At 42.4% G+C, this 13389-nt stretch overlaps 1 protein-coding gene across 5 annotated transcripts in view; it reads left to right on the top strand.

Annotated features, from left to right (window-relative positions):
* ppp2r3a (protein phosphatase 2, regulatory subunit B'', alpha) overlaps positions 1–13389 on the top strand; it is a 525535-nt gene that overhangs the window by 482521 nt on the left and 29625 nt on the right. For all 5 annotated transcript variants that reach the window (XM_068042008.1, XM_068042007.1, XM_068042006.1 and 2 more), the window contains 3 exons: positions 1562–1636; positions 5794–5880; positions 9559–9715. In XM_068042008.1, the coding sequence (XP_067898109.1) occupies positions 1562–1636; positions 5794–5880; positions 9559–9715 (319 nt within the window). The remainder of the gene's footprint in view (positions 1–1561; positions 1637–5793; positions 5881–9558; positions 9716–13389) is intronic.

A 13389-nucleotide genomic window follows, 5' to 3' on the forward strand; every position in this document is an offset into this window, starting at 1 on the left:
GAGCTAAAAACACGGTGTTTCTAAAATTAAACCCTGTTACGGTTAAACCAGGCAAAGGCTGAGAGGGAACCCCTAGACCCTTTCTCACCTGGTTGTAACAACAGCATTTGTTTTCACATGTGTGCAGATGACACTCAGCTCTACCTCACCACCACTTGTCTCAACTCCTCCACTATTGCTAAATTATCAGACTGCTTATCTGACACCCTGTATGGATGAGCAGAAATTTCCTCCAATTAAACATTGGGAAGGCTGAAGCCATTGTTTTAAGCCCCCACTCCAAATTCCATTCCCTAGCTAACGACTCCATCCCTCTCCCTGGCAACAATCTGAGATTAAGCCAGACTGTTCGCAACCTTGGTGTCGCATTTGACCCTGAGATGAGCTTCTGACCTCATATCCGTGCCATCAATAAGACCACCTATTTCCACCTCCATAATATTGCTTGACTTCATCCCATCTCAACTCATCTGCTGCTGAAACCCTCATTCATACCTTCATTACCTCTAGACTTGACTACTCCAATGTACTCCCGGCTGGTCTCCCACATTCTACTCTACGTAAACTTGAGGTCATACAAAACTCTGCTACCTGTGTCTTAATTTGCACCAGGTCCCTTTCGCCTATCATCCCTGTGCTCGTTGACTTACATTGGCACCCGGTCAAGCAACATCTTGCTTTTAAAATTCTCATTCTCATTTTCAAATCCCTTCATTGCGTCGCCCCTCCCTATCTCTGTAATCTCCTCCATCCACACAACCCTCCAAGCTCCTCTAATTCTGGCCTCTTGTGCATCCCTGATTTTAATTGCTCCACCATTGGTGGCGGCACCTTCAGTTGCCTAGACTTCAAGATCTGGAATACCCTCCCTACACCTCTCTGTTTCTTCACCTCGCTTTGCTCCTTTAAGACACTCCTTAACCTCTTTGACCAAGCCTTTGGTCATTTGACTGAATATCTCCTTTAGTGGCTCGGTGTCGTATTTTGTTTTATAATGCTCCTGCGAAGTGCCTTGTGACGTTTTATGACGTTAAAGATACTATATAAATATAAGCTGTTGTTGTTGTTGAACATGCCATCTGATCTGATGTTTTAAGGATTCAATGGGGTAGATACAGAGAAATTATTCTCTGATTGGGAAAAGCAAGAACAAAGGGACATAACCTTAAAATTAGAGCTAGGTCATTCAGGAATGAAATCAGGAAGTACTTTTTCGCACAAATGTTGGTAGCATCTGGAACACTCTCCCTCACAAGTTGGTGCTGAGTTAATTGGAACTTTCAAGACTAAGATCAATAGATTTTTGTGAGCTAAAGGCATCAAGAGGTAAGGAGCAAAGGCAGGTAAATGGAGTTTGGGTGCAGATCAGTCATGATCTAATTGAATGGTGGAGCAATCTCGAGTGGCTGAATGGCTTACTGCTGTTCTTTCTGTTCCTATGCTGTGATGTCATGGTCTGGGGTCTTTGTCTGCACAATGATGAGTAAACGTAATGTTGATTTTGCCACTGGGCCATATCCAGGCATAAAGGCTAACTCCATGTTTTAAATGCCTTCCCCAGGATATCGTGGATACACATCCAGGTCTAACGTTTTTGAAGGATGCGCCAGAATTCCATTCACGATACATTACCACGGTAAGATCAGGTTGGATAAGCTGCACTTTAAAATCATGCGTTTCAAGCTTGGGTCCCTGAACCCAAGGGAAATCACTGAGGAAATCTAGAGTCCCCAAGGTCATCAGACATCTGTCTGTCTGGCAACCGTTTTCTCTACTTTTTTAACTTATTTCTTTTGCTGTATACTAATAAAAATAATTTTCTGCTATAATAATGCTTTGCTGTCTTTGGGTATTGAACACTGACTTTCAGAAGCTAGGTTCCCAAAAGTGTGTCAATATTTACAGGGAATTTCCCCATACAGAAAAGTTTGAGAAGTGCTACTTTAGAATTTCCTACTAGAACAAACAGCTGTGAGACAATTCCGGCATGCTGAGGTATGGCCTGATGATTATTTTTTAGTATTGCTGACAATAGACAATGTCGAAGCTTTTCGTCTTCAGGACAATCCGCAAGAATACCAATGGAAGGGAAAACAACAACTTTATACTGTATGAAAAGAGAGTCCTGATTGGTTGCCAAGAGAACTCTGATTGGTAGAGGCGTTGCCATGGAGAATGCACCAGTTTATGGTGACTGACAGTTAACTGCCAAGCTTTGTTTGAAATTTAAACCAGGCAGCTTGACTCTGATTGGTCAAGGCCAATTCTTAGGAATGAACCAGCGAATGGCTGTCACATATTTTGTTTAGCTGAAATAGGCGCAATGTTTGTACATGTTCTTTCTAACTACAAAGAACAGGGCCATGTGTGTTAATATATGTAGCTTCCAGTACACGCAAATGCGCCACACTGCGAGCCCTACTGACACTGATATATGAATTACAATGCGGGTGTGATGCTAGATATATAGGCCGTACGTCCCAAAGACTGGCGGATTGTATCAAACAATATGTCCCTTCCGCTTTCGCAACGGGCAAGGTACAGGCCGTGCCCAACCAACCTGTGTTTGCAAAACTCAAAACACAGCGTCCAACATTAGATGTGATTCCGCGATTGGATAACATTTGCTAAATAATCTTCAGTGTGCTATTATGCTGACAACCAATTTAAGATTACGCCTGTTTCAGCTAAATAAAATATGTGACTGCCATTCGCTAGTTCATTCCTAAGGGCATGCCTTGACCAATCAGAGTCAAGCTGCCTGGTTTAAATTACAAACAAAGCTTGGCAGTTAACTATCAGTCACCATTAACTGGTGCATTCTCCATGGCAACGCCTCTACCAATCAGAGTTCACATGGCAACCAATCAGCACTCTCTTCTCATACAGTAAAAAGTTGTTGTTTTCCCTTGGTTTGGTACTCTTTCGGATTGTCCTGATGAGTGCAAGACGAAAAGCTTTGACAACATGTCTCTATTTTCAGCAATACTCAAGTACCAAAAGATTATGATTATTTTTTAATTGTATTGTCACGTCAAAATACAGTAAGTCTATTCTTTGGAAACAATCTGAACAAAGTCTTCCATGTCATTGGTCAGAAAAATTTGAAAGGATTATTAGTGATTCAGTGGAAAACTTTTAGGTAGGAACAGTTTCTTGAGCATTCTGCTGCAAGAGCTTTGCTGCTGTGTGGTCACAATGCCTTACATCATGGTACTGCTCTGGTTATTCAATCCTGTTGTGTGAACTTTGACACAATGTTGAAGTAAATTTGCTTCATATTATGAACCTTGTTTGCAAACTTTGTTAAAAATGTTGATGTTATCATGAAACTGTCACTTCTTAAAGAAAACAAAGAAACCTCTCTCCATGACATCTGCAGGGAATTTTGCAAGAGCAACCTAAGTGCCTGGATAGTACCACTGGAATACTGCCAGCACCATGAAGTTTTGACCCTTTCATGCCGAAAAAGATATCTACTTTATGGGTTGAGATGATTCACTCTTTCAATGTGTGTGCCGGCTCTCCAAAAGCACAGTCTTTTTCATTTAACTACCCCTAATCTACTTTCTTTTGTTGCACACAGAATGCATCATGGTGTGTCTAAATTCAGTCTTTCACTGTGGATTAAAAATACAATACACCAGGTGGTACAAATTCAATCCCCAACTCTACAGAGTTCCTAGTTTTCACAGTAGAACGATCTTCACCAGGCTGCACTCACACACCTCCCTTCATGTACTTATCTATTTCCCTATTGAAAGGCTTGATTATATCTGCCTCCACCACCCTTTCAGGCGGTGCATTCCAGATCAATACCACTCACTGCAAAAGAGTTTTTCCTCTTGTCACCTTTGGATCTTTTGCCAATCATTTTAAACACGTGTCCTCTGCTTCTCAACCATTCTTCCAATGGGAACAGTTTCTCTCTATCCATTCTGTTTAGACCTCATGATTTTGAACACCTCTATCAAATCTCCTCTCAACCTTCTCTTAATGAGAACAATGCCAACTTCTCCAATCTATCCACGCAACTGAAGTCCCTCATCCCTGGAAGCATTCTAGTAAATCTTTGCTTCACCCTCTCTGAGGTCTTCACATCCTTCCCAAATTACGGTGCCCAGAATTAGACACAATACTTCAGGTGTCCAAACCAGTGTTTTATAGAAGTTCATCAGATGTGTGGACCAGCAGGGGGAGTAAAAATAGAAGATACATTCCCATAATAGGTACATATAGTCAAAGATAAATACAACAGTTGAGCAATGTGTCGTGTTATTCATTGTTACACAGAAACTTGCTGGGTCACAATATTTGGTAGAGTGCGATAACCAAGGTTATATTTCTCTACCATTGTTCTGATTATTTTCCATGACATTTTTTTCGCATTCCAAATCAGGGAAATATTTGGTGCCATCTTGCTCTGCACTTAAGTTGGTATTCAATGATTTATCATACAGGTTTGAGACATATTGTTTCAACTAACATTGTTCCTAAGTAGTCAACCCTTCCAAGATACTCTGAAGGTTAGAAATTAAACTCCATCAAAGTCCTGCATTAATATTTCTTTGTTGAGCTGTGAGCTCATTCTGCATGCTGTCTCTGCCTGTAACTTTCAGCTAGATGACTACAAGAGATGAATGCATGTCACGTTAATGGCATTCTGTGGCTTTAACTCAAGTATAACTATTTATGAATTGCCATTGCCAATTCCTACTTCCCCTCCACTTTAGTTACTACACAGTGCCTTTGCAGCGTAACATTTGCAGTGAATAATTTTTGGGGCTTGTGTGGGGGGGAAAGGTAGCTGACATATTTCAGTTTTGATTCCTGTAAGTGGTGAGAATATTACTGGACTGAAGAGTCAAACTCAGTGGGCTTCAGTCACAATCCAGGGTGGGCCTAGGTGAACCTGTGGTTTAATTAACAGTTGGAGTTTTACTCCTTGTACACTGGGAGATTTTTTTAACTTATATATAAACTGGTAAATGATGAAATGGTTTTCCACCTGTTAGTAACAACTTCCATCTATAGCTATCAGTTTTCTACATGCCTCCTCTCGCGAATAGCAGCCATAAGGAGTTAAGCACAACAGCTTGGGGAAAGAATGATTGCCAGTATCCCATGACTTGATTTCTCTCCTCTCTCCCTTGTAGTGACAAGGCTAGTTAAAAATTGCTTCTCTACCCACAGTATTAGTTTCTGCCAAATGCCATAGATGCTTCCCAATATCAAGTAATGTGTAATGGAATCCCCATCAGTGACACAACACTCCAACTCCAATCATGGAAGGAGGTAGGGATATTGAGATCCTGGCATTTAAAAAAAAATCAGATTCACATGACTACCCCTTGAAAAAGAAAAGGGCTGACAACAGCAGCCACTTGCGTATGCATGAGTAAGTGCTAAAGATTTCCAAATTACCATGTCATGGAAAGAGTGAGAGTGCTCGAAGGTGATCTCTATCCTGTGACTCTCCTTATTAGGTCGGTAGTTTGTTATTTGTTTCCTTGATGTGTGAATAATGTTAATCCCTTTGTTTGTTAATAAGGCATAGTGAGGTGATTTAAAATAGAATGGTAATTTCTCCTTGGAGGCCAAGCATGTTAAATGACGCTTGAGGCTGGCAAGACTATGCTGTCAGTTTTATAGGCTGTCTGTCTATAAACTGCAGCATGTAACTGTGCTGCCAATTTACCCTTTCCCTTATCTCCTGGGAATAGGAACTTTCTGATTTCTATACAGTTCTGTATTGAGGGTTATTTGTGGTTTGTCTACTGTTTACTTCCATAGGTCATACAGAGAATATTCTACACAGTCAACAGATCCTGGTCTGGCAAGATAACTCTGACAGAGCTGAGGAAGAGCAACTTCCTACAAGTATGTAAATCTTCCAGCAGTTCGAGACATAGATCAGGACTTATCACAATTTTGTCATCTGGACAACATGCTTTTAGCAGTGGCACAGTTAAAACCAAAAATTAGGAGTTAAACAGAATTTTATGAATGTACTTAATGAGTTCATAGTAAAGAATATGAAGTCACAATATACATTTTCCTCCAATAACTTTAGCAAATTCTTTAGATTGAACAAGAAGGGGCCATTTACTACATCAGCTCCAATCCTTCCATTGACCATATACAACTGCCCAATCATAGACCCTGCCACATTTATCCAACTGGGCTAACAATATGACTTAAAACTTGTTAAATAAAATAAATTCAAGAAGACAAAACCCCCACGGTAATCTAGTAAATTCCATTCTAATATTGCAGTTTACCTAATTGCATTCAACAGTGCAATGGTTCCAACAACACAGGACTGCTGTTCCACAGAGCTTTTGATCCTCTATGTCTAGACTTGTTTTTTTAGCCTTCCATCTAATTCATAATTGGATATATAGGTCATGAAAATTTTCATCAGCAGTAAGTTCCCTTTTGCTACTTCTCAGTGGTTGCAATTAGAAATATTATACAGTACTGTGCTAACAGATCCACTAGCAACAGAAATCAGTACTATCCATATTGTTAGAGTGGGATTATTGAATTTAAAGATCTTGATGTAGTGCAAGAATTCAAATTCTATTTGAAAACATGTTGGGTCAGTTTCTTCTGGAGCAGCACATCCCCTTAGACTTGTTCATGCAGGTTTAGGTTTTAAAACGTTTTGCCCACAAAGCTGCTGGAAGTGCGAGCTGATAACAAGGGTAATAGGGCATCTAGGACCTTGATGAACAACAGTTCAAACAGCAGGCGGAATATTATTAGGCAGCTTTGGAGGCAGGAGGGTGGAGAATTTCAAAAAGTATCATTTCTGGGTGGCTCCCCAACGAATTCCCACCTCTGAGCGATCTTGCTGGAAGTAGGGTCTGAATGGCAATAGCAATTAAGTGCACAAGGGGCAAATTGGTGACAGTGCTGGGATCTTACTGCCGGCAGCTGGGCCCTCCATTGAGGCCAAAGCCCGGCAGATGCCTGGGTGCCAGCGCGTCTTTCTTTAATTTCCGCCGCCACTGTTTCCCCCACCCATCGCCAGTCCCTCACCAAAGACACAGGTATCAGAGGGCCACAGCAGCGGCCACAGGTCAACCCCTGGTAGCTGTGGCCACATTTATGTATGCCGATTTTTGATATCATCAGATGGAGGTGCCCTTGCTGTCTCCTCCAGCAGCACCCACCTCTCCCAATGGTGCTGCCGGCTGACCACAGCCCCAGGCATCTGATTGGCCCTCCCTTCTGTGCAGCCCACCTGCCGTCCTTAATTGGACAGTCCTCCAGGAGCTGTCCTGTTAATTCTCCACCTCTGGGAGGAGCATGCAGGCAGGCAGGACTTGGACACCATCCAATCGGGACCCAGCAATGGTCCTGGCCCGCATTTAAAAACTAAGGCAGTAAGATTCCATTCTTTATCTCCTTAACCAATGAGATTTAAGGATTGAGAAATAAACAGAGGAAATATTGAGAAGCAGGGTAAATTAGAGTGGGTGAATTCAATGTCAAATCAGAAAGAGAAATAGAGGGATGGAAAAATTAGTTTAAGAGAGAGAGAGAAAAAGAATGCAAAGGAAAAGTAAGAAAAAATGTAAAAATTTATAATCTGACATTTTTTGAATCTCCAAAAATTCACAACCTGAAGGAATGAGACTCCACACATTTAATTGTTCACTTTCTGAGCAAGAGGTTGACTGGCAGTCATTAACAATGATCATGTTGTTAAAATGGTGCTTATACTGTTAATTACTAGACTTGGCTTTCTCTGCTGAGTTTAGTGAGCATTTGTAGGAATGCAGCAAGACCTGGACAATATCCAGGTTTGGGCTGATAGTGGCAAGTAACATTCGCGCCACAAAAGTGCCAGGCAATGACCATCTTCAACAAGAGAGAATCTTGACATTCGGTGGCATTACCATCACTGAATCCCCCACTATCAACATCCTGGGGGTTACCATTGACCAGAAACTGAACTGGAGCCATATAAATACCATGGCTACAAGAGCAGGTCAGAGGTTAGGAATCCTGCGGTGAGTAACTCACCTCCTGACTCTCCAAAGCCTGTCCACCGTCTACAAGGCACAAGTCAGGAGTGTGATGGAATACTCTCCACTTGCCTGGATGGCTGCAGCTCCAACAACACTCAAGAAGCTCGACATCATCCAGGACAAAGCAGCCCACTTGAGTGGCACCCCATCTACAAACATTCATTCCCTCTACCACTGACGCAAAGTGGCAGCAGTATGTACCATCTACAAGATGCACTGCAGCAACGCACCAAGGCTACTTAGACAGCACCTTCCAAACCTGCGACCTCTACCACCTAGAAGGACAAGGACAGCAGATGCATGGGAACACCACCACTTGCAAGATCACCGCCAAGCCACACACCATCCTGATTTGGAACTGTTTCGCTGTTCCTTCACTGTCGCTGGGTCAAAGTTCTGGAACTCCCTAACAGCACTGTTGGTGTACCTACCCCACATGGACTGCAGCGGTTCAAAAATGTGGCTCACCACCACCTTCTCAAGGGCAATTAGGGATGGGCAATAAATGATGTCCTAGCCAGCGATGCCCACATCCCATGAATGAATAAAAAGATGAGTGTGCAAATGCAGCAACTTCATGAAAATCACTGAGGCTTAAGTGTGAGATGCCGTTTTCACAAAGCTCAGAGGGGAGTGAGGTAAATCAGCTAGCAACTTGTGGTGACTCACAATTCATGGGGTATCTCTTCCTTGCCACAAGTTGCTGACCGATTTGCATATTCATAATGCGTCATTCACAATACGGCTGCTTTTTCAGCTCATTATACAAGATCGTGGCTGATTTAAGGTCAGTTTTTTGCCAGCAAATTGACATTAATCTAAAGAGAACTCCACTATAATAAAATGCTGTCCATTTTGGCCTCAGTCCTTCTTAGCATCTCATCAGGAGGCCAGTCATTAATAAGGGACATTGGTAGAGGGTTGAAGGCAGATGGCCTGTCTGTCCTGTAAAGAATCGGAGGCAAGAAAAGAAGGAAATAATTTTCATATGTATTCATCATATGAGAAAAGATTCAGAGCAAGTTGTCTGCCAACAGCCAACAGCTGACATCCCAGATTAAGCAGTTGTGCAAATCCACCATGATGCCCAGCAACACCTGATGGGGAACAAAGTGTTTTGTATGTGTGATATATACATTTCTAGAAGTTTCGCTGCTACCCTAGTCCGACAGAATCCTACACTGATAGTGAGCGGTATAATATCCCATAACTGATCCGTCAATAACTTTAAAAGAAACAACCTGAAGGAAGGGAAGTGGGAAAGTAACAATCAGCAAAACCTAGAGACCCAAAAATTACAACAGCAATAAAATTGTGAAATGGTTGTCCAGCAAAAGCAGACAGATCTGTCTTGTCAGTTATCAACAATTCCATTTTTTTTACTGATTAAACTAAAAGTTTGCTAACTGTGCAGAATCAATAAAGCCCAATGTAACAGTAAGCGAAGAATCAGTTTGACACTTCTGATGTTCTTGCTACTTTCTAACACTTGTCGATCATCACTCCTTGATTTCTTCAGACTCTTGCCCTCCTGGAGGAAGAGGACGATATAAACCAAATTACAGACTACTTCTCCTACGAGCATTTCTATGTTATTTACTGTAAGTTCTGGGAACTAGACACTGACCATGACCTCTTCATTGACCAGAAGGACTTGGCCAGACACAATGACCATGGTGAGTAACTCTACAAATGACATATCATTGTGTCTTAAGTTTTGTACATTTTAATTTCCCTGTAATAATGTTATGTATTCTTGTTCCTTTTAAATCTCACTGAGAAAAAATTTAATTAACTCACTTAATTTTTGCATTCTTGTATCTTATTTCCAATTGTTTGGCTCCCAACCTGGAGACTATGAGTCGTGCTCAGTCGGCCACACAGCACCAACCCATCAGAACCTCATCTGAGGTCATTCTCTGTGTCTGAGCTGAGGCAGTGGATGTCAGCAGGGCTTCAACCATGAGGGATATCACAGCCTAGCCTGATCCTATCTCCAACTAGCATTTTTGTACAATAATTGCATTATTGGACAGCTTCCATTTTTAGTTTATTACCTCAGGTGGTTTCACTATCTTTAATTTGGGTTACATATGTATTTGCTCTGATTTTAAACCAGGGTGAGCATGGGGCTGGAAAGGGCAATGCCAATATCTCCCTTACTGACATGAGGCCCAAGGCCTTTTAACTCCACATGTCTCATTTATATAGACCAGGCATGATTTTCTGCCCGAACCTGGTATTAATGTTGTGAGGCCGGCAGGTCAGAGAAGGACCAAGATTTCCTTGTGGAGCCCGGAGGAGCACTCCCACTAATCCTGTCCCACAAGGAAACTTTAAAAATTTGGGCTGCTCCCTTTTGGCACCACATTTCACTGTTGAGATCAGTGGCAGGAGCAACCTCGGAGCACAGACCCCTGACTGTTGAATCTCACTGGGGCCGTCAAGGATGTGCAGCATGTATCCAGTGAATGCCACACCACCAATATTTTAACCAACCCACCCACATGCCCCAATCTCATGGAAGAGTTAAAATCAGAGCTATAATTCCATTGCTTGATTTATTTTCAATGCAAGTAAGGAAAGAAACTAAGGCAGAGTTTTAATTACAGAAAACCACTATCTAATAACAGTCGAAGTGGAAATCTCTGGTCTTAAAGGAAAAAAATCAAAATGATGGGGAATGTAATAATCATAAAAGGGCTCTGGATCAAACAAGCTCAGTACGCCAAATGGCTGTTTCACTCTTCAGACACTCTTCTGGTTTTAATTCTTGGACTATGTTGTGGAATTAGATGCATGACAGGCAGAGTTAGAGTTTTTTGCATGGGTAGAAGCCGATTCAATGTGCTACTTACAATGCTACTTACAATGTGCCTAAATATGTAAGACAGAAGAATCCAATGAAAGAGGATCCATTTGCCTCCATCACTCTGAATCTTTAATGCATCTGAGAAAAAGTTGTTCTTTGCAGACAGAATACAAAGACAAATAATGTACCGTGCAATGCCTGAATCTAAAATTGCCAAATGCACAAGGAAAAATAAAGACAGAGCGAGCAGACATACCTGCGGGCAGGTATGCAAGCAGGCAGGGGATGCAAATACTTGGCGATGTTTCCTATCGCTGTTCTCAGCACCACCAGCTTTCACCAGGGCAAGGGGAAGAGCGGCCCCGAGAATCTGCCTGATTCGGCACTGATGCCAATTTAGGTAGTTAACGAGCTCAGTGAGGCCCATGTTCTGATTTTGGCGGGGACGCACAGGCTGCAGTTGCTGTCTGGGACAGACCAGGTGCGTGGAGGCAGCATCACAGTGGGGAGCCAGTTGTCATTGCAGGCCCCCACCTGCCAAGAATGAGGCACATTAATTTCACCACATGGACATTAAATTTCAAATTGTTGATCAGAAGAAGAGAAGGCCTGTGACAAGGGGTTGCCAGCACCCTGGCTAGAAAGACATGTTCGCATATTACCAGACAGTGTTTGGGAACAAAGGAGCTATCCCCTGCTCCAAAACAATCCACAACCAGACATGGTTGGACCAGTTGGTCACATGACTAACCTGCTTGGCAGTCTGGGTTTTTTTCTGGTAGAGACAGTGTTTGAACTGGCAGGAAGCTGAATGCTCCTGGACTGATAAGAACTCTCCTGGCTAGCTCGACACAGCCTCTCCTGCCTGCCTGTCTGCTTCCATCTCTTTCTCATGGAAGTCCAAAACCCACTGAAGACATATGAATCCCAAGAGAGAAAAGTCTCTTAGTGTGAACAAGGTTTAAGAAGAATACTGGGCCCCAATAGATCTACCTACAAACAAAGACTCTACAGTGAGCTCAAAGACCCATAACAAAAACTCTTCAGATATTGCCTCAAACATTTCCACTTTTTTTCTTCTGCTCGTTCTGTCCCTATCTGCATGTGTGTATCGCATATGCATGCTAGTGTTGGCGCGTCAAATATCCGTAGGCGTTTAACCGAATTCGAGTTTAAATTTAATAAATTTCACTTTTCTCCTTTAAACCTGAGAAAGCCTGGTGTGCTGGTTTCTTTGCCTTATAATTGGAAAGCGGTGAACAGGGATTCACCAAGGGGGAGCTAAAAACACGGTGTGTTAAAAATTAAACCCTGTTACAGTAAGACCAAGTGAAGGCTGAAAGGGAACCCTAGACCTCTTTCTCACCTGGTCGTAACAGAAATTTAGGTGCTAGCGTCTGGAATTTTACCCACAGCCAAACGAGAGAAACTGGAAGTGGGAACTCAAATAGTTCCCATTCAAAAAGAGCAAGATCTTAATCCAGGTTTTCTTGTGGTTGTGTGTGATTGAATACTAACATGCCTGCAACTGAAGCTAGTAGCTCTCCAAGCCAGAGTGAAGCAACTTTGGATAAGTTAAAAGCACTGTCTCTGGAGGAGTTGAGGAAAATGGCTGAGCAGTGTGGGATCACTGTACTTGGCAAGGCTAGGAAGTCTGAACTCTTAAGACTAACGGCCAACCATTTTTCCTTTGAATCTGAAGAAGCGGAAACAGGGTTAGAAGCAGACCCGACAGGGTATTGTTAACAAAGATACAATTGGAACAAAGGAAACTTGAATTTGAGGAAAGGGGAAGAGAGAGAGAGAGAGAGACAGGAGAGGAAGAAAGAAAGAGCCTTCCAGAAGGAACGTGAAGAAAGAGAGAGAGAGGAGAGAGAGAAAGCAAGAAAGGTGAGAGAAAGAGAAAAATATTCCAGAAATAATGCAAAGAAAGAGAGCTGAAACAGCTTGAGTTATCTAGGGGGCGACAGAGTGAAAGCATGGCCTATGTGAAGGAGCATAATTCAGGGCTGGGTATGGAATTGTTAAACCTAGCTCGTCTAACCCCAAAATTCAATGAGGAAGATGTGGAGGCATTTTTTGTGTCCTTTGAGAAACTGGCAAGACAGCTAAAATGGACAGCTGAGACCTGGCCTCTTTTACTGCAAAGCAAGCTAACACGAAAAGCCCATGAGGTTGATTCCAAGTTGCCAGATGAGAGTTCATCAAATTATGAGCTGACCAAAAATGTTATCCTCGGATCATATGAATTAGTCCCCGAAACTTATCGCCAAAAGTTTAGAACCCCGAAGAAGCAAGCTAATCAAACTTATCTGGAGTTTGAAAGAAGAAAGCAGCTGGCTTTTGACCAGTAGCTGAGGGCTCTTAATGTACAGCTCAGCTATGAGAATCTCAAAGAAGTAATTCTGTTAGATGAATTTAAACAGTCTGCCCCACCCTCCATAAAGACCCATGTAGAGGAGCAGCAGGTTCCAAGAGCCCGGCAAGCGGCCGTTCTGGCCAGTAAGTTTGCTTTAATTTATAAGTCGGTTTCCCAGG

This window comes from Heterodontus francisci, chromosome 11 (genome assembly GCF_036365525.1).
Source record: "Heterodontus francisci isolate sHetFra1 chromosome 11, sHetFra1.hap1, whole genome shotgun sequence".
Lineage (NCBI taxonomy): Eukaryota > Metazoa > Chordata > Chondrichthyes > Heterodontiformes > Heterodontidae > Heterodontus > Heterodontus francisci.